The sequence below is a fragment of the Zootoca vivipara genome, chromosome Z (genome assembly GCF_963506605.1).
Source record: "Zootoca vivipara chromosome Z, rZooViv1.1, whole genome shotgun sequence".
In the NCBI taxonomy this organism is placed as follows: Eukaryota; Metazoa; Chordata; class Lepidosauria; order Squamata; family Lacertidae; genus Zootoca; species Zootoca vivipara.
This window is the reverse complement of record NC_083294.1, coordinates 42376119-42397736: the sequence shown is the minus strand read 5'-3', so window position 1 is coordinate 42397736 and position 21618 is coordinate 42376119. Positions and strand designations below refer to the sequence as shown.

General features: G+C 42.1%; 1 protein-coding gene across 1 annotated transcript; it reads right to left on the bottom strand.

Moving 5' to 3' along the window:
* Nucleotides 1-17447: 17447 nt before the first annotated feature.
* On the bottom strand, nucleotides 17448-20174 carry SLITRK4 (SLIT and NTRK like family member 4). Its single transcript, XM_035125558.2, has one exon. It carries the CDS (start codon nucleotides 20157-20159, stop codon nucleotides 17652-17654), a length of 2508 nt encoding a protein of 835 aa, XP_034981449.1. The 5' UTR covers nucleotides 20160-20174; the 3' UTR covers nucleotides 17448-17651.
* Between the last annotated feature and the right edge of the window lie 1444 nt (nucleotides 20175-21618).

Below are 21618 nucleotides of genomic sequence, written 5' to 3'. Positions count from 1 at the left end.
TGTAAGTCATTTATTTAGTCAGACCTAAATCTGCAGCTGATCAGTGTAGATCCTGGAGAAATCTGACTCAAAACATATTTGGTTGAGATGGATTTGGAATTGCCCAAAGTTTGTTGGAGAGTTACCAACTTTTGCAACAGCTTGCTAGTTGCTTGGAATTAGAAGTACAGAAGCTGCCATTGCGCTCAGGACTTGTTTGCAGGCCTCATGCAGATGTCAGGCTCACCACTGTCAGAACAGGCTGTTGAACTAGAGTGAGCCTATGACTTGATCCAGCAATGCTCTTCTTATGTTCTTGGCTCCTGGAGATGTATCTTCACCATACATTAATTGGTGGGGATATTTACCCTCTTGTGGAAAAAAGTAACCTGTTGATTTCTCTGTACATCCTATTGCTGCTAAAGGAAATGAAATTCCTTTTGTATCCCATTGACAATGCTGTCCAGTTGGCAGTGTCAGTGCCTGTGGTCTGTTGGATCTCTTATGGGAAACTACTTTATACAGAGTCATTGGACCCTTTGGCTCAGCAGCTTTCTGAGGTTTCAGACTGGAGTGTCTCCCAGCCCTACCTGGACGGATTGAACATGTGGGATAACCAGCTTCAGATAACCAACATGCTTAAGTCTAATTAATGCATGAAGTAGTTAAAACCATATAGTAAGCTGACCTGCCAGGCTTAGTAATGTCCATTGCCCTTACCTTGGGAGGAAATAGGTAATCAGGCCTATTGTTATCCTCCAATTTACCTGAGCAGCTCAGAGTGTGAAGAGGTTGAGCTGGTTTAAACTCAGACCTCATTGCTCCCACAAGCCACTCTTGAGCTTCAATACCAATAATTTAGTAACTTTTGCCACTTTGGAATTAAATTGAGTTTTTCTGAATGCTGTATGGAAAAGCACATGAATCTGACCTTTGTAGAGTTTGTAAGCAAACCATTTTTAACTTACCAAATGCATGGTCTTTTTCTATGCTAGGGGAAAATGGAAACTTTTGAAGGAACTTGGAAGGGCATATTATAAAGGTCTAACAGCTTATATTCCCATTTTTACTTTGCTGCATATTTTGTGATTTTAAATCTCTGCTGTGGTTCTCTCAGCAAATAGTACTTGCCCCAACACTTGAATCTTGACATCCAGGAATTCTCCTTTTATACCTATATTTTCCTCGCCTTCCTTACCTGGGACCTTCTGCATGCAGGTGCTCTAACACTGTGCTACAGTTCTTCTGAATCTGGCTCAACTGGATTCTTCTCTCACTTGGTGATTTTGCAAAATTAAATGTTCATGGAAGAGCCCTTCCTTCCTTCCTTCCTTCCTTCCTTCCTTCCTTCCTTCCTTCCTTCCTTCCTTCCTGTGATAGCTGATTATCCAAAACCACTTTCACCCATAAACCTTCAGCAGCATAGCTGGAAGCCCCTGTTGTCTAATCTGATGGAAGAGAAACTGATGTGATGTTGATATGCTGCCAGTGGGATAGTAGTGTCAATCAAATAGAACAGACTTCCAAATACATCAGATTCCATGCAGAGTACAGGCAATTATGTTCAAAGTGCCCTAATTATTAAGGACAGATGCTTTGCCACCCAACAAAATATTGTTGTTGTGTCTCCCTGGGGTGGTGGGAAAAAGTTACAGGATCAGAACAACCCAGTTTTGTTTTTCCATTGGTAGGCAAAGCACTGGAAAAACAACACTTGTTTGCTTTATTTACAGCTATTGGACAATTGTGCATTTGTTTATTGATAGATAGCTACTGGCTGCTATTCAGCCACTGAAGTAACACCAACTGGCCATTGTTGGCTATTGAAATACAGTCTCCCTTTTAAAGGAATAGTTGCCCAGTGATTCTAAGGCTACAGTCCTAACCTGACTTACCTGGGAGTACGCTCCATTCAGTTCAGTTGGGCTTATTTCTGAGTAGACATGGTTTGGATTGCATTATTGCATGTTGTTCAGTTTTCTGCTTGGCAGGGGGTTGGACTGGATGGCCCTTGTGGTTTCTTCCAACTCTATGATTCTATGATTCTCCTCCTTTACTCAATTCAGGCTAGTTCAAATATATACATTTCCTCTCTTCCTGACAGAGAACATTGCCAGTTTTCGTGGCTAAACCCCAAGAAGAAAAGAAAATGTGTATAGCAAGAATGGGCCGCAGACATCCATCCTGTGCCTATTCTGTTTATGAACAAGCAAATGCTCTCACACAAGCCAGTGGTATCCCTATTGTGAAACTGACTGGGTGCCAATAATATTTATGATTTGCATAAAGCTTTCATCTCAAAAAGCATATTACAAATATAAATGAGGCCTTACAACACCCTCTTTCAAGCATTTGAGCATTATTATCCTTGTTTTTCAGATAGGAAAATCGATGTCGGATGTTTCTGCCGGATTCCTCAAAGCTACAGAGAGAAAGAATATGTGTCAGAGACAGGATTAGAAGAGAGCAGAGATGGATATTCACAACAAAGTTTGCAGCTATTAAATTTAATGGATTTTGAAGGCAAAAAGAAAAAATCCATGCACAAAGTCCTGTTTGATTTTCTGAGCCTTGAAGGTGAAGGTTGAATGAGGATTTCCCAAACACAAGGGCAGAAGAAGCTGCAAATTCTCCAGGAATAGCCTTGAATGGTTGGAATGAAACCATCCACCATATGCTGAGTAATTACCACTGTACATGTCAATCAACTCTCCATGTCAGTGACTTTCGTACAAAACCACCATTATGGAAAATACATCTATTTGTTTGTTTTGCTTCCAACAAAGATATTTCAAAGTTTGGAGAATACAAGGAACATAGGAAGGTGCCTTGTTACTGAGTCAGACTATTGGCCCTTCAATCTCAGGAGTGGCTACATTTACTGGCAGCAGCTTTCCAGGGTTTCAGATTGGGGTCTCTTGAAGCTCTACCAGGAGGTGGCAAGAATCAAACCTGGGATGTTCTGGTTGCAGATAAAATGCTCCACCACTGAACTACAGCCCTTCCCTGAAGCTGAAAGAGAAAGGTTTGCTTGAAGGCTCAAAAAATATAGACAGTGCTGACTACCATTCAATGGGCGGTTTGGGTATGCTTAAGGACTTGATTATGCTTGGCAGGAGTTTTTAATCTAAGGAAAAGAAAAGCAGACGCAACCCAATGCCATCTCCTTTTAGTGCCTTTCTGTTGGGTGTGTGTTTTGGGGGGGGGGGGTACTGAGAATGTTTTCACCCAAATATCTTCCTTGATAGAGATCACATGTATGATTCCTTGTGACAGAGCTTTCCCAGTGGTGATGGAACATGGAATTTTATTTCATTTTATTTAGCAAAGAAGTGCATGGAGAAAGGCAAAATCTGAAGGGTAATTACAGTGGAACCTCGGTTTACGAACACCTCGGTTTACGAATTTTCGGTTTATGAACGCCGCGGACCCATCTGGAACGGATTAATTCACTTTCCAGTACTTTCAATGGGAAAGTTTGCTTCAGTTTATGAATGCTTCAGTTTATGAACAGACTTCCGGAACCAATTACACCCATGCTTCGGGTTAAGTACGCTTCAGGTTGAGTACTCCACGGACCCGTCTGGAACGGATTAATCCACTTTCCATGACTTTCAATGGGAAAGTTTGCTTCACTTTATGAATGCTTCAGTTTATGAACAGACTTCCGGAACCAATTACACCCATGCTTCGGGTTAAGTACGCTTCAGGTTGAGTACTCCACAGACCCGTCTGGAATGGATTAATCCACTTTCCTTGACTTTCAATGGGAAAGTTTGCTTCAGTTTATGAATGCTTCAGTTTAAGTACTCCGCGGACCATCTGGAACAGATTAATCCACTTTCCATTACTTTCAATGGGAAAGTTTGCTTCAATTTATGAACGCTTCAGTTTATGAACAGACTTCCGGAACCAATTGTGTTCATAAACCGAGGTACCACTGTATGTTCCTAACCACACATTAGTCTAGGGGGTACAGATCAGGTGAGTTCATATCAGAATTCATGAAGATCTAATTCTCAAGTATTCCTAGGGATACTTCTTAAATTCTTATCTGAAATGCTCCCAGGATTTTGGAGCTCTGAATTTTCCATTCTTGCTTCCAAAGCAGAAGACTCCAAATTCCTCTGTTGCATGATGATGATGATGATGATGATGATGATGATGATGATATAAGAACACAAGAAGAGCTTGCTTGGTCAGGACAGTGACCCATCTAATCCAGCATCCTTTTCTCACCATGGCCAACCAGCTTTCTGTTAGAAACTTACAAGCAGGATTTAAACCCTCTCACCTCCTGTTGAGCACTCTTGCAGTTTCTAGCAACTGGCAGTTTCTGCGACCACACTACTGCAATTTCTAGCATTACTGCCTCCAGCCATTGCGGCAGAGCATAGTCACCATGTATGAAGAAGTGTTTAATGATGATTTCCCTGTGTTGTCCAGAGTGCCATATGCACAATTCAGCTCAAGTTTCCATTCCTTCAGTTCATTTCTGTCTTCATTTCCCCTCTACTTCAATATACCCATTGGTATAAAGCACTGCAGAAAAGCAGTCTGGGGGCAGGGGGTATATAAAATTGCCACAATGTTATTTTGTTCTGGTGCTTTAGTAACAAACATCTGCAAACATAAGCTGTTGCCAAAGGATCCTTCATTCTGCTGCTGTTGGTCCTATTGAGTTTGCCATTTGGATAGAGCAGGGAGGGCTGCTGCTTGTGGGAAGAAGGTCCCCTGTTAAAACTGGAGAATTAGTTGTGCAATAATAGCAAACATTTATTCAAGCATCTGGAGGACTAATGACATTTTGTTTTATTGCTTACTTCAATTTATGGGCCACTTTTTAATTTTATTCTTCCTCAAATGGCTTATAATCAGTGTTAAAACATATTATGTTTTATGGCATCCTGATATCAGGCTGTAGGAAGGGAGATTTCTGTACGAACAGTGGGGTTTTATAGATATTATTTGGTTTTTGCTTGTGACCTAGCAAATTTCTAAGAGCATTTTCCTTCCACCCAAAAAGTGTACAATAGCTTAGTGTTATGTTTTAGGTTCAAATATGGGGAAATACATTTGAACTCTGAGTTGTCTAAACATGTAGACATATTCCCTTCCTTACCTCTTTTTCACCCAATTATTATTGGGTAGAATCGACTTCAAAAAACTAATCCCTTGAAACCTTGTGTTTGCTGTTCAATAACAAAGGGTACCATGCTACGATGGGCTTGCAGAATTCATGCCGTTCTGCCAAGGAGCAGGGAGATAGGCTTCATGCAGGTTTTTTCCATTGAGTTATCTGCAAAATCTGTCAGGGAGCCCTATGTTTTGCTTATCTACCCAGTAGGAAGTGTTTATACACCTGTGGTGCCTGCTCATACAGGTCTGAATGCGAAAGAGACTACATAAGCAATGCCAAGTCAAGGGACATTAAAGACCTTTGCTGAGCTATATGCTGGTTCCCTCTCGTCTTGAATTCACAAGGCAGAAAACCATTGCATCAAACAATGAATGAGAATACTTGGAATTCAGGCTGTCAAGTACTGAGAACTGACTGGACTAAGCAGTGCGACTATGCTTTATCTTCAACACAAGATTCTTAAATAAGCAAGAAATTTGAGATACTAAAATTTGTGGAGAAATTTAAATGAGAATTTGAGCATAACAAAGAGACCCTGGGACCCCGCTTCCCCAAGTCACTACTTCCACCGCTAGCACCATCAATAGAAAGACCAGAGTCGGCATAGGCAAACTCGGCCCTCCAGCTGTTTTGGGACTACAACTCCCATCATCCCTAGCTAACAGGACCAGTGGTCAGGGATGATGGGAATTGTCTCAAAACATCTGGAGGGCCAAGTTTGCCAATGCCTGGACTAGAGTAACCAATATGAGCTCCTGATAAAGCTGGGAGAGATATTTGTTTGCTTTGCAAGCCTGCCTAATTTGCTCTGAAACACAGCTGTCCTTTGAAATCAACATTTTTTCCAACCATAAATTTGTGCAGAAAGGCATGTATTAGGAGAAATTGTGCCTGGAAATGCATGTACCAGGAAGAAAAAGCCTACAAAATGCATTCCATTAGGGGAAACTGATCACACACACACAAAAAACCCATACAGGTTTGCGTGCAGATTTTGCAAGCTGTTGTGGAGATTGGGTGAACTTAAGTCTGGGAGAAAAAAGACACCAAGAGACACCAACACAAAGAAATTACTCCATCCCTTCTCCAAGAGCTGAACAGTAAGTACAGTAGAACAGCATATTGAATGCTCTACCTCAAATTATTTGGTCATTCATATTTATTGCTCTCTGCATGTAGGGCAATAAATATTAGAATATCTGCATTACATTCTTTTCTGGAATGATTTTGTTGCTGCTGCACAGATCAATATTTAACTGCTCAACTTCGTAAAGAAAAGAAAAGAAGCAGCAGCAGCAGCAGCTTGGCATTTAGATCATGTTCAATACATATCTCATTAAAACAAAAAGATAAAAACACTTTCCCCAGCTTTGGCAGAGCTGCAGTGGTATTTCCAGCTCATGATATTTTTTGCTACAGACAGTGATGCTAGCCTTAGATGTTCACTTAGGACTGCTAATGGTCCAGCTTAGGGTTGGGGAAATTTAAGGCATAAAGCCAAATCTAGCCCTTCAAGCCTCTCTTGCTAGTCCTTAGGACTCTTCTCATGACACACTTCTCAATTACCTTGCTTTGAACTCCCCTTGAGTGTTTTTTCCCCTTCTGGAATATGTCCTCAAACTCTGATAACACCTTTTGATTGCCTGGTGGATTTGTGAAATATTTGAGTGTGACAGGTTCCAGTGGATTGAGTGGATGAGACCAATAGAGGGTCTAATGGTGAAGAAGGCAGTTTCTGCATGTGCTGTAGAAGGAAGTCAGGGGCAGATGGACCTTGTCAACCTGGGAAGATAGCCCATCAGGGAGAAAGAAAACACTGATGATCCTAAACCTCTGCTGCCTTGCGGGATATCTTCAGGAGAAGAAAAGGCAAAGGAGTAAACCCTACACAAATCCCGAGTAGAGTCCCTAATACAGTTGGATGCCACATTGTATGCTTCCTTCTGGTAATTAATGCAGTCAAGTCAAGCTAGTGCCAGATGTATTGCTCTGCTTTCCTTTGGACCACATCAGCGAGGCAGAGAGGAGGGTCATGTCATCTGGGCAGCTTTCATTCTGATGAGGTCAATTTGGTGTTGGTAATGCTGTAGTTTGACTTCACCCCTGGAGATGCACTCCATTTTCTTTTGTGGCCAACAGATGCCAACAAGAAGAGATGGGTGTGGGTGTATGTAGAAAACTAGTTGCTCCATCCACTCCTGCTTCTGGACCTACCCAGAACTGGAATGTACCCTCAATAAGGTATCTCAGAAAGAGTTGTGGCCCTTGGATTGAAAAACATTCCCCAACCCTGTTCTCACTAGTGAATGTCAACAGTTAAGAAAGAAACCCAAGAATTTTTGGATTTTGAGAAAAATCCCATCATAGAGGATGCCCTAGCTGATCAGATTTATGTTTCTTTCCTATGTACACTCACCTGTCAGTATGCTGCCTTGAGTTCAATGGAGTTTATTTCTCAGTAGACATCTAGGATTGCCCTGTTGATGAAACTGAGGGCAAATGAAAGCACAGTGAAGGCTAATGAGGCCAACAGCAGTAAAGGCAAAGAAGAAAAATGATGTAAAGAAGTAGTAGCAGCAGCAGCCAGGGAAACAGAAGGGTACCAAAACAACACAGAAACAACCAGAATGTTCAGAAATTTGTTTTGTCAGCAATTAATTCAGATGAATCAGATAACCTAATTGCAAAGAAGATGTTGAAATTAGCAATTATCCAGTGCCTACAACACAATGTTGAGTTCATTTTGATTGTCATAGTCTCTCCAAAGGAATACTTTTGTGATGGGATCCTCAAACCTTTGGGGTCCAGGGGCACAACTGGATATCTGAAAAATGTGTGGTTGGCACCAGCAAATACTCATTTCACAGAAGAAAAATAGTAAATGCTCATATCTCCCCCCGCCCCCGCCAAAAAGCACCCAGGTAGAACACCTATACACATCCCGACACAAATAGAACATACACAAAATAAAAGCAGGCAACATCACTGAACCGGGTGGGGGGGACCCACTAAGGGACAGGGGGCTTTCAGGAGAGGTCTACAACATCCAATGTATGCTTAGATGCACTCTCAGGGACCCGCAGAGTTGCACCCTAAATCTGCCATTTTCTCTGACACTCCACCTTGAGACATTGACTCAATTCAGACTTTTTGGTTTGAGTTTCAAACCAGCATTCTTCCCTCATCTTATCCTTAACATTGGCTTAGCCGGAACATAGGCATCTCAGTGACTCAGATCATTGGTCCATCTAGCTCAGTATTGTCTACTCTGCTGGGCAGTGACTCACTGATATTTCAGATGGGACATTCCCTGCCCTACCTGGAGATGCCATCGGGGCTTGAATTGGGGACTCTCTGCATGCAAAGCAGGCACTTTGCCACAGAGCTATGGTCATTCAACAAATTCTCACTATTTTGCAATGTTTTGCTTGCTATTTTGCAACATTTTAATTAGTCCTAATAAAGGCATTGCCTGACCATGGATTTTAAATGGAAGTATTTAACACAACACAACATATCTTATGGAATTCACTGCCCCATGATATAGTGGTTGTTACTTGGCTTTAACACTTGGTGCATGCTAAATACCATGTTCCCCTTGCCCAATCTTTCCTAGAGCAGCTGTTGGTCATGCATTTTACTGTATCTGATCACAACAAATTTTGAACTGTATTCTAAGCTGCTTTAATTTGCTGGCAGCCATTGCATGCCTTATATCCATTTGCACACCACTTAAAGATTTTTAGATGTTCAGCAGCCTGTGAATATAGTTAATAAAATAAATAGATGCTATAAACAGCAAAAGAAGGATGGGGAACTTGTGGCCCACCAGATGTGGAAGAGGAGGAGAAGGAGGAGGGGGGAAAGAGGATTATATTTCTATTCTGCAAGCTCATATAAAATACGGTATATATTTATGCTACGTGAAAATAGAAATGAACACAGCAAGCAACATCACAGCAAAAATACACCAAAGAAACAAAAGTACTGAATGGTCATCCGACAAGAAGATTATAAGAACAGTAAATCTGTTTTCATAAAAAGCCTTGCTGAAATAACCCAATTTCAACTTGATGCGTAAAACTCATTACCGACAGTGGCAGCTTGATTCCATCAGGTAAAGAGTTCCACAACACCAGTGCCACTGCACTAGGCAGACCATTTCTTGTTCAGGACAGCCAGATGCTGCCGGGCATGATCAGACATGCCTCAGTGGCACTATGCAAAAGCTGTTCAGAATAGGGTGATCTTTAAAAATATACTGGTCCCAGGTTGTTTAGAGCTTGGTAGTATGCCGGCAGCCAGAGCAGTCCCTCAACACAGGTGTTATATGCTGACGGCAGCCAGCTCACTTAGAGGTTTTTCTGCATTATAGCACTCTGTCTTGAGATTGCCAGTGAATGAACCACCGGCAACAGTCACAGCTGGCTCACCAGCTGAAGGCAGTCCAAGCCACAAGGAGCAAAGTCAGATGCAGGCGTAGATACAGATTGCATACTTGCTCTTTCAATCAGAGTGCAACCCTGTCCAGATAAGGCAACTAACCTATCCCCCCAACAAGAGAACCACTCATTCACAGTGTTTCCCTCTAGCCAAGATATATAATTTTATTTGCTGGCCATCATCAAGCACTCCTCTGCATCTAGGCACTAGCCCAGATGTTGCATGGGCTCATCTCACTCTGACGTAATGGGGAAATAAGAGCTCTGTGTCATCACTGGCATACTTGTTATACCTTGCACCTAAACTCCTAATGACCACTCCCAGTGGCTTCATATAAATGTTGCATCTCATCCTGTTATACCTCATGACACAAATGCCATTGGGCCAAGAGGCACACACTCAATAATTTTGCACTCTGGACCCAACCCCATAGGCAGGATTGGAGCCCCTGCAAAAGAGTGCCTCCAAAATCCATCCCAGAGAGGCTGTCCGGAGGTAAACCATGTCTGAGGGTATCAAAAGCCACTATGAGGGTTGAGAAAAAGTAACAGGGTCACACACCCCTGGTCTCTTCCCATAAAAAGTTCACCCTTCAGGACCAAAGCTGATTTGCTACTGAAACCTGAACCTAGACCAAAATGGTACTAAATTGTGGTAGACTCCCATTATCTCTAATGATTGGTCATGCTGTCTGCTTGGATTACTGGGGGTTTGGATCCAGCAACATCTGAAGGAGCACAGCACATTTCCCTTCTCTGTTTCAGAAGGGCTGGGTGGATTCACAAGATAACAAGCCTATCAAAGGCTATTAGAAATGACAGCTAAATTAAACCTCCCTCTTCAGACACAACATATATCTTAAGTATCAAAAATTGCGGGCAGATAGCAAAAGGAGAGCTTCTGCCTTCAAGCCCACCTAGGATTTTCTAACTTGGCTACTTTGAAAAGTAGCATGCTGGACTAGCATGGACTTGCTGCTCTTCTGCAGCAAGACTCTCCTAAATGCTGGCTTTCTGCCCAGGACCATCCCAGAAACAGATATTTCCAGCAATATCTGAAAACTCGGAAATTAGCAGTTGATCATGGAGAAAAAGCTGACATAGCCACAAAAAAATTCAGCCTTCGCTGGCATATTTTCTGTTTGAAATTCATGAATTGGATTAAAGGTTTATTTTCTATTGCAACTCGAGCTATCTAGCTATCACTGTAATAAGGTCATCTAGGTCTCAAGTTGATTAACCACCACAGAATAAAAACTAATAGTAACATTAAAACAATACGAATAAAATTTCAATGCAGAGATCTTCATCCCCCTCACTTCCTCCTCCAGGTGGAAAAATGTTGAAACAAAAATGTCTTCAATTGTTTCCAGAAACTTCAAATAGTCAAAGCCTGTCATATCTCAACAGGGATGCCGTTCCACAAAACAAAGGCCGCCACACTGAAAGTCTTTGCCTGAATTGCTGTGGAGATGGCTTCTGATATTTAGTGCCTTCAAGGAGAGTCTCCCTGGAAGAACACAGGGACCTTCTGAACATATAAGGAACAAGGTGGCCTCTCAGGTTACCTGGTCCCAAACTATATGGGGTGTTGTATGTTAATATACTGACCCTATAGAAGTGTCTACAAGATTACCATGAAACATAAATACATTACACTAGAATACAAATTCCAGTCATTTCAGGCCCTGTACATTATATTTATTGTCCAAAGAACAATGAGAGGTCAGGAAAATATATTCAAAGTCTAAGCCTAAAAGTAGCAAGAGACCCTCAGCAGTTGCTTCAGTTCAGGCTTTAAAATCCCCACAAAGAAATATAAATGCTGGTGGGGAATTTATAACTGATCTGCTGCAGTGGGGGTGTTAAATCTGACCAAATCTTTGTGGTGAGTGGCAGACTATTAGTAAAGGGAAGGTAGTTGTTTACATGGAAAATGAAGGTTCCTGATTCAGTTTTGATATATACCAACAAAATTCCAAAATTTTCCAAACTTTCCCTGCCAAAGCAAGTGATATAAAGGAAGTCAAGCCCCCACTTTTTTGGCCTCTTTTAAATTTATTAACAGCTGGCTGGCAAAAAGAGTTATAACCCTGTATGGGGCTGGGAGGGTTAAGTTCATGAGACCAAGTTTCTTACAAACATATTACCGGTATATCAAATGCCATAGGGTAGTACCAAATCTCTGAATGTTAGGTATATTTAGTTTTCCCCTCTAAAAGTGCTGAGAGTGGGCACATGTTTCACTTCTGTTTCAGTGTATCTGAAGAAGTGTTTATGCACACAACAGCTCATACCAATAACAAACTTAGTTGGTCTCCAAGATGCTACTGGAAGGAATGTTTTTATTTAGTTACGACTGTTGTATCTTGATAGCAATGTTGTTCCACAGAACAGGAGCAGCCAAACTGAAAGCCTTGCTCCAAGTTATTGTGGAATGGGATTCTGATATCTTTGGAACTTGCATAAGTTATTCTGAAGGCTGCAGCTAGGTATCTAAGGAATAAGGTGGTCTCTCACATAACATGGTCTTGAGCTGTACATGTTAGTGCCAACATCTTGAACTAGGCCTGGGAGCAAACTGGCAGTAAATGCAAATCCCATAAGTAAGGTAAATGCTGGCTGTAGGTTGACACCACAAGCAGCCTAGCCACTGCATTTTGCACTACCAGAATATTCCATGAGGAATGATTCCACAAGCAACAGATACAACAAGACACTATGCTGGATGAACATCTACAAAGCCTGAGCTGAAATCCATTGAAATCCATTTAAACCGTTGGTGGCTATGGGCTTTTCTTCAATCTACAATGGATTTTCTGTTGGGATTGATTTACCTGTTTAGATATATTCATTTGAGATATAATCTCTTTCATGCACATCAAAGGGGATCTATTCTTTTCCCCTTTCTTATACAACACATATTTTTTTCTAATATTTATATTTTGCTATGTATATGGCTGTGGTACATTTCATCAGGGGCGTAACGAGGCGCCGTAACAGCCAGGGCGGCAACTTGCCATGCACCCGGGGTGTGTGGCATTGCTACGTAACAATGCGTGCATCGTTACGTCGTGGGGTATCGCCGCGCCCCCCCGCGCCTCCAAAGCTGCGCGCCTCCAGCTACAAAACTCCAGGTAGAAAGCCCACTCAGTGCAGTCTGAGCAGGCTTTCTACCTGGAGTTTGTAGCTGGAGGTGCACGGTTTTGGAGGCACAGGGGGCCGGCGATACCCCACCACGTAACAATGCATGCACAGCTTTCTTTTGTATTTTTTCTTTCTCCGAGGTTGCTGCACACTTAGTTTTCAGAGGAGGGAAGGGTGAAAGCCCTGCTTTTGGGGGGATCAGCTCACAGTTGTGCAGCTTCTTTTGCAAAGAGGAAAAGCCCCATTTTTAAAGGATAAGCTCAAAGTTGTTGAGTTTACTTTGCAAAGGGAAAAAATCCTGTTCAACTCACAGTTCTACAGCTTCTGATAATCTAATTAGCCAGATAATCCAATCAGCCAGTCACATGTTGCTGGGGAAACAAACAGCCTCCCTCTGCAGAACATTCAACAATGGAGGCCTGGGCAAGGGGCCGGGGCTGGAAGGGAGCTAGCGTCCCTTATCTCCCTCCCCATCTCTTGCAATCAGCTGCTGAGCAGCTTCCTCTTTCTCTCTTGTTAGCCTTTAGCTCTTTCTTTCTCTTTCTTTCTTTAAAAAACATGATCTGCTTTTTGCCCCTGGGTAATTCGGCTCCAGAGACCACACATTTGCTCCATAAGATGCACAGACAGTTCCCCTTACTTTTTAGGAGTAAAAAAAAGTGTGTCTTATGGAGCGAAAAATATGGTAGTCCCCACAAACAGCTGATGGAGTTTTAATGCTTTGTCTGAAGGGTAACCACTTGCTTGATGGGATGCTCCCTCACATACACTTTTAAAATCAAAATCACTGCATATAGGTGATGAGATGCCAGGAGAAAAGGATCTAGCAAAGCCTTCATGCTGGAATTTTAAAGCTCTGTCTTTGTGGGCTGCCACCTGCATTTTGAAGGTGTATAGACCAGTCACAGGTTTATTGTCATTCCATCTACTGTTGATGACACTAATCAACGAGCCACCTGCTCAAACCTTTTCTCCAAAGATAGGACCTTCCTTGCATCAACATGCATCCTTCTAACCTGCACTCTCCACACCATTACATGACACCAGAAGAAATTCAAGAGATGCTTTAAAAAGATGGCATGTGCTACAATGCAAGACAGTCTCTTTTCTGTAGACACACCAACACCTGTTTTCTGGCTATCAAAAACGTATTTAACATTTCTACAGCTCTTTGCCCAGTCTGTTATGCTAATACAAATTAAGGACAGAGGAAAAATCAACAGAAAATTTGCATTATCTCTTCTGTCCCATCCATCCAAAATATGATTCAAATTTGACTACTTCAACTAGGCCTGAGACATCACAGGGACTGAAAGCAGGTTCAGGAATAGATTGAGCTGAAACATATATGACCAAAAGTGTGACACCACTTTAAACTTGTAGACTGTGGAGTTCAACTGTACACTGGTTGCACATTTCATTCCTGCTATGTGGCTTTAGCCATAGAATTAAAATGTCATTCATTCTTAAGGAACACACCATGAGAAGCCTACTAAGGAACCTGAGTGAAGCTGACCAACTACATTTGGTTGCTCGATGCAAAAGCCCAGATAGCAACCCACTCCACATACAGAAGCTGAGCAGATGAGCAGTTAAATCAGGCTTCCTCAACCTCAGCCTTCTAGATGTTTTGAGACTACAATTCCCATCATCCCAGACTACTGGTCCTATATGTCACATGTATTTGTGAGAATGGGCTCCGCAGCCACTCATCCCCAGTATCTGCTGCTGGATGTGTCTGCCTCTCTGCTTAATGGTGGAATAGGCCATGTGTGTTACAAAATTATTATTAAAACCCACTGCATATCACCAACTCTGCTAAGATAATGATATCCCAAAACTCAGCCTGCACAAATGGTGACCCACCAAGTGGAATGTGACCCACATGGGATACACGGAAAACTGCATATTCTCCAACAATTCCAAGGAGAAAAGATCAGTACCCAAGAACTGCCCCACACAAACACAAAAACTGCACATTGGTGAAAGCTTGAGCAAATTGTGTCTCAAAGGAATTCATCTCCCATCAGCTCCAGGCAGCATGATCAATTCTCAAAGGTGGTAGGATTGGTAGTCCAGCAACATCTGGGGGATAACCATTTCCCAGTCCTTCATCTAACCCAACTTTCTTTTTCATTTTGTAAACAGTGGCTAGCTAAATAATGGGCTCAGTGCGTCTCAGCAATCCTCCCAGACCATAGGTAGCCAGCATAGTGGTGCCTTTGGGATGTTATTGGACAACAGCATGGCCAATGGCTAGAGATGATGGGAGCTAGAGACCAACAACATTGCATGGCCACAGTTGCTCCATCCCATCTCTGTCTGCTTATGCCACACTGATTTGAAAGCCAATTGTCCCTTGCATTAAGTGCATGGTAAAAGGCAGTCCTAAACTGGGTTATCAAGAGTTCAAAACATACCTTGGTACCCTGTTTCTCTGAAAATAAGACGTAGCCATAAAATAAGCCATAGCAGGATTTTTAAGCTTTCAAGGAATATAAGCCATACCCTGAAAATAAGACATAGAATCATAGAATCATAGAATTGGAAGAGACCACGAGGGCCATCCAGTCCAACCCCCTGCCAAGCAGGAAACGCCATCAAAGCATTCCTGACATATGGCTGTCAAGCCTCTGCTTAAAGACCTCCAAAGAAGGAGACTCCACCACAGTCCTTGGCAGCAAATTCCACTGTCTTACTGTCAGGACATAGTGATAGGCGCAGCAACAATGCCGGCTGCAGCAGGAGGAGGAGGAAAAAATAAGACATCCCCTGAAAATAAGCCATAGTGTGTGTTTTTTTCAGGAAAAAATAATATAATACAGTGTATTATTTTCGGAGAAACACGGTAGCTGCATTGTGCAGTGGTTGATGATGCACACACACACATACATGAATGTGTGTTAGAGGCAAAAAGTATCCCCCTTCCACTTAAAGAACTTTACTTTTTAGAGACCAGGATAGATTGCAGAACCCTGAACATACCTAGCAACTGACACTAACTAAAGGTTTAAAAAACACCACCAAACGACATAAAAATAGGAACACAGACATGCCAAGTGATTCACGGGAACTGGAAAACAGAGTAGCACTGTCCCTGCGAAATGGCTGTGCACACCGACCATACATTTAAAGCACACCCACACCCACCCAAGATTCTTGGGGACTGTAGTTTACCCCTTACAGAGCCCAGCACCGTGAAAAACTACAGTTCATAGGATTATTTGACCTATGTGCACACGATTTAAGTGTATAGTTGTGTGCAAGCCTCCGAGTAGAGTCTTAGAAAACCTCCTGTTGTTGGTTCCAGCCTTAAACTGGGGGAAAAACAACCAATGATGGTTTACAAACAGCTGACAAACTACAATCACAATTGCACACTTTACAATAGGGATTGGGAAGTCATGGCCCTCCTTACTTTGTTTGATTCCAGTTTTCATCACCCCTGTCAGTTTGGTAAATAGTTAGGGAGGATGAAAGTAAGTCCAGCAACATCTGGAGGGCTACAACTTCCCCATCTGCCTGCAAATCTCCATGTTGTATACATGGTCAATGGCCAGGGATGTTGGGAGTCATAGTTCAGCAACACCTGCAGGGCTAAAGTTCCCCAACACCCAATTTGAGTAGACTTAAGAACAAAATGAAAACCTAATGGAGTCCGGGTGTTTCAAAACCACTAGCGGCAACCAGAAGCACATGATATATCAAAAGGTTTAGAGCAAATCTACCTAACTCTGGACAATTCTCTTGGAACAAACCTTAAGTAAGATCACCTGCTAATTTCACAAGCGTAGTACAGAACATAATTTTATTATCATTATTATTATTATTCGTCTTAGACCTGATCACATTGACTTTCAAATAAATCTATACATTTCATCAACAGTTTCTGTTTGGTATATTGTTCTTTTTTTAAATTATACTGAATGATTAATGCACCTTTGTGACCAGGAAAACAAATCAGGCATATTTAAATACATATTGAGGAGTACATAATTTTTTTCCCTATTTAGTATACAAAGTATTTCATAAATATGAATTATATTACAAAAATAATTTCTGAAACGCTCACACAGCAAGCAATCTTTTTGAAAATTTTGGATAACCTCTAGGGGTTTGAAAGGAGTTTCACATCACTGAGAATGGGTTAACAGGGGTTGAGAAGCCACAGAGTAGTCCCACATCAAGTATTTCTTCCAATTGTGTACACCACCATTTTTGTTTTGTTCATCAGCTTGGGTTGAGTTGGTTCCATCTTATGCCCATTTGTGGTATGCATCAGATGGTCAAATTGATTTGTAGGGATGCAATGCATGGTATATTTTAAACAAAGATCTCTGCACAATTTAACATTATAAATCCAGCGGTTTCAAGATGCAGGCCATAAAGGTAACCAATTTTACACATACTATCGACTGTTCTTTCTTTTGCATGCTTTTTAAAAGTTTTTTGTTTTGTAAAAACTTTTTTTCAGGTATTCTCTAAAACAGTGCTGCTTACAACATCACACACCATAGGGAATGGTTATTTCCAGTTCCTCCACCAACTTTTTAATCCATGTGCAGATTGATGACTCAGCTGAGGTACACTAACAGCGGTACCAGTTTCGTTCCTGTTCACTTTTATATTTGCTTTAACAAATCACAAAGTGATGAAGAGTTTTGCAACTAGGGTACAAAACATATATGCCTCTTGAGGTTAAATTCAGTGTAATACGTGTATAAAGCAACACTTTGGCAATAGTTTTGCAGTAAACCCCTACAGGATTCCACAGCGCAAGAGTTTCATGAAATAATATCTGTTTGGAGCAAGTTTTATCACACACCCATAAGATCACCTGCCTCTATGCCTACTGGTTGAATATCTATATGGAAATTAAAAGTCAACAAAAGGCACTTGCATCATTAAATACAGGTCCTCTGCAGGATATAAGATTGCATGACCTACATTTTATTCAGTGCTGTTTGTTCTTCAAGGACTTGCAAGTAGTCTGGTGAGCTCTGAAGTTTCGCTTTCAGCTCAAAATATTCACTCTTTCTTTGCTCAACTACTATTTTGCTGTGATTACCCCCTATTAAAGATTTCTTGTTTTTTCTGTCTTGCTGTTTCTCTGGATACCGTATTTCAAAGCCACTGACCCCTATACTGTTGTATTCCTTTTTACTTTCAAGAAAATTCTGAATAAATACATTGGAATCCCGTCCTGGGAATAACTCATCGAGTTCGTCAATTGTGCTAAGTCTTTTCCTGCTATCCATGTGCAATAAATCTTTATCCTTCTCGCTGTTGTTTCGCAGGATGACCTTCTGCCCCGATGGCTCGGAAAACATGAAGCCTGTTTCTGTTTCCGTTAAGCCACAGGCATGGCTTTTGCTCATCTGCTCGATGGTTTGGGGGATGAAGGCCTCTGCCCCCAGACTGTCCTTCTTGTTTGACATGTGGTCATGCTTCCGAAGCTGAAGTTGCATGGAGCTGCATTCTGGATTCCCCAGACCTTCGTGCTTCACTGACGGTTTCTTGTTGCGACGGAGGACAAAGACGAGAAGACAGAAAGCTACAAAGACAGTTAAAATGAGCACTACCAATATGCTTAAGATGAGGATAGACAATGGAACAGGACCACCCGGAGGACTACGAATGGGGCCCAATGGTGTTGTAAATGTGACAGGGGGTGCAGGACTAGTGAAAACAGCAGACTTCAGAAGTTTGGGGCACAGGATCTCATTTTTTAGTGTCTTCAGCTCTATGTTAGCAAACTGCACGGGTGTCTCGCATCTCAGTTCCTTCACCACGATGCCGTCATTGAGCTTCTCCAGCCACAGCTTCAAAGCAACCAAATCACAAGTGCAGTCCCACGGATTCCCTTCCAGATCAATCTGTGTCAGGGATTTCAGATGATCGAGCACACCACTTACAGGCAGGTACATGAAATGGTTGTTTCTCAAGTTCAACCGAGCAAGGGGAGCCCCAGAAAAAATGTACGCTGGCAGACTCCGTAGCAGGTTGTTGTTCAGGTAGAGAAGCTGCAGGTTTGGCATGAGGTCAAAAGTGCCTGCTAAAATTTCCTTGATGACATTGTATTCCAAATACAGGTACTGGAGATTGTGGAGGCCAGCAAACATTTCGGGACTCAGCCTCTCAATCTGATTGCCATTTAGATACAATCTCCGTAAGTTTGTAAGGTTGCGGAAAACCTCCCCTTTAATGGTCATGATCCTATTGCTGCCCAGGTGGAGTAAATCCAGCCCTTCAAACTCTGCAAAATCAGAAGTATCCACATCCTTAATATAATTGCCATTGACGTGGAGTTTCTTAGCATTCAGCGGCTTGGGGATCAGCTCAGCCAGTGACTGAATATTTCTTTCTTGACAGTTGACACTTAATCCCAAATCTGAAGGATGTGTTTTGCAAGTGCAGGGGTGTGGGCAAGGTGTGAGAGGTGGCACTCTGGTCTGAAAATTTACTATTTGACTGAGATTGCGGTTGGAGAGGGATTTCCCAGCGACTATCCCTGAGATCTTGGAAGGATTTGTCGTCTTGGGAGGCTTGGTTACCAATCTGTGCATGGATGTTTGTGTTGCATGGCCATTAGGTGTGCTGTAACCAGGTTCTAGCTGTGACGGAGGCAGGATGCGCACGTCAAAATCACTCCCTGTTCCCATGGAGCACAGCTCCTGCTTGTTGGTTTCTTTCAAAAGCCTCCCATACAAATCGCTGGGAGTCTCGCAGATGGCTTCCCCGATGTAGATGTTATAGGGCATGTTCTCCAGCCATGCCTTCAAAGGCAACAGATCACAAGTACAATTCCATGGGTTGTCCTCCAGCTGCAGCTCGACGATGCGGCCAATGTGCTCCAGAACTCCAATGTACGGCAGCTTCTGTATTCTATTCCCACGTATATCTAGGTGGGTTAGAGAAGCAAAACGGAAAATATTATCAGGAAGGAAGGCAATCAGATTGTCATTAAGGATGAGGACTTTCAGCTTGTGAAGCTTATTGAAGGCTCCTCTTTCAATATATTTGATTAAATTGTAGTCAGCTTGGAGATACTCCAAGTTCTCGATGCCAAGGAAGGTGTCAGCTCGGAGGATCTTTAATTCGTTGTTGTTCAAGTGCAACTGCTTTAACGCACTGAGACCTAAGAAAGCTCCTCCCTCAATGTTCTGTAATTTATTGTTACCCAGCTGCAGGGACACAGCATGAGTAAAGTTAAGAAATGTATTTGGATACAGGAGGAGGAGGAGGTTGTTCTGAAAATTGAGGTGATAGAAATTAGACCAAGGTGGTTTCAGCTGGTTTGGTCTGTAGACTGCAACCTTTTCGCAGTTGACATAAAGTACATTCTCCACCGACACACAGGAGCAAACATTGCAAATTTCCACAGATGAGTCAGTCTCTGGATCCGTAGAAGAAGCTGGGCTGGACAACACCAGAAAGAACCACAGAAGCATCTTTTTTGTTTTGTTTTAGGATCAGCAATCAAGCCTACTGCTCCTGAACAAAGACAGATAATCTACAAAAGAAGGAGGACAAAGATAGAATACGTTTCAGTAGTAATAATCCCAGGAATAAAAAATAAAAATAGTACTAATAGTAAATAGGTGAACAGCACACACTGAGCTACTGTTGCTGAACAAGAATAGGTACAGTACAAGGACAACATAAAATGTATTGCGGCAATTCAAAAAAGGGCACAGATGTACCTTGCATTTGAAATTATAACTCTGATCAGTGTCTATCCATCCATACTTCAGCCTCTCTTTTTCAAATACACACAATACACAAGCATTACTCTGTCTTGTGTACGGCATGAATACCAAAACAGAATGAGCCCCCGCTAAACTGCATTTCCATTGTAATGTATGCTTAGCATTCCAATGCCAGTCATTTTGCACATAGTCAGAAAGACTTGGATCACGTATTTGGAAGCAATGCATAATCCATTCCAAAGGCAGGAGAAAGAGGAGCAGTGTGGGGTGGGGGGGAGACAATCTAGCACAGAAAAGCAAAGATGCAAACAGGAGTGAGCAAGGAATGGAACTAGGGAAGAGAAGGTGGTCATCTGCTCTTACACAATGCTCATTGCAAATGCATGCTGTCCCTCTATTTATTGATTCTGAGTTCTGTGCCAGCCATTGATATGTGCCTTTTGTTCTTTTTTTAGATTTATGCTAAAAATCCAAAAGAAAAGAAAAGATGCAACCCAGGAACATTAACTATTCCCCCTCATAAGCCAGAGGCTACAGCTCTCTACATTTACAAATTAGCAGTGCTTATTATTGGTGTGTGTGTGTGTGCATCCACCATCCCAAAAGGACATATTAATCGGCAGTGCAAACCAAAGTCATAATTCACTAGGCTGAAATCCATCCAAACTGTCCAGCAACTTTTATCATGCAGAACCTTATATAATTTGCCACAAACCTCTGCATTCTCACAGGAGGTGGATTTCATGAACCTTACACATACACAAACACACACATCTATGGCCTAATCTGGCAGCAGCTGTGCATTCAAGTTTTCTTTCAACACAGAACCCTGCCTGACCTACTGGGGGAAGAAGTTGCTGAACCGCATTTGTGACATTTAAACATTTGGGTTGCCTTCTTTAGGAGGAGAGAGAGAGAAGAAGAAGAGAAGAAAAATGAGTTGCAATAAAATAAAATAATTGTGTTGCTAAGGAAGTTCAGGAGTTGTCTTGGAGAACAATGAAGATCACAGAATGGAAGGGGGGTGTTAGAAGGAGAAGAAATGGGGGAGGAAGGGAAGGCCAAGGAGAATTTGAAGGATGAAAGGGATGCAGAAATCTGTATCAGGTGGGGAAGAAAGGAAAGTATATGTATGGAGATTAGAGCAGGACAGGAATCGGGGAAAGTGTGTAAGGAAAAACTGAGCCTGGAGAGAAGGTGG

Coding starts and splice junctions, on each gene's coding strand:
- SLITRK4 (XM_035125558.2), bottom strand. CDS start 20,159: ATGCTTCTGTGGTTCTTTCTGGTGTTGTCCAGCCCAGCTTCTTCTACG.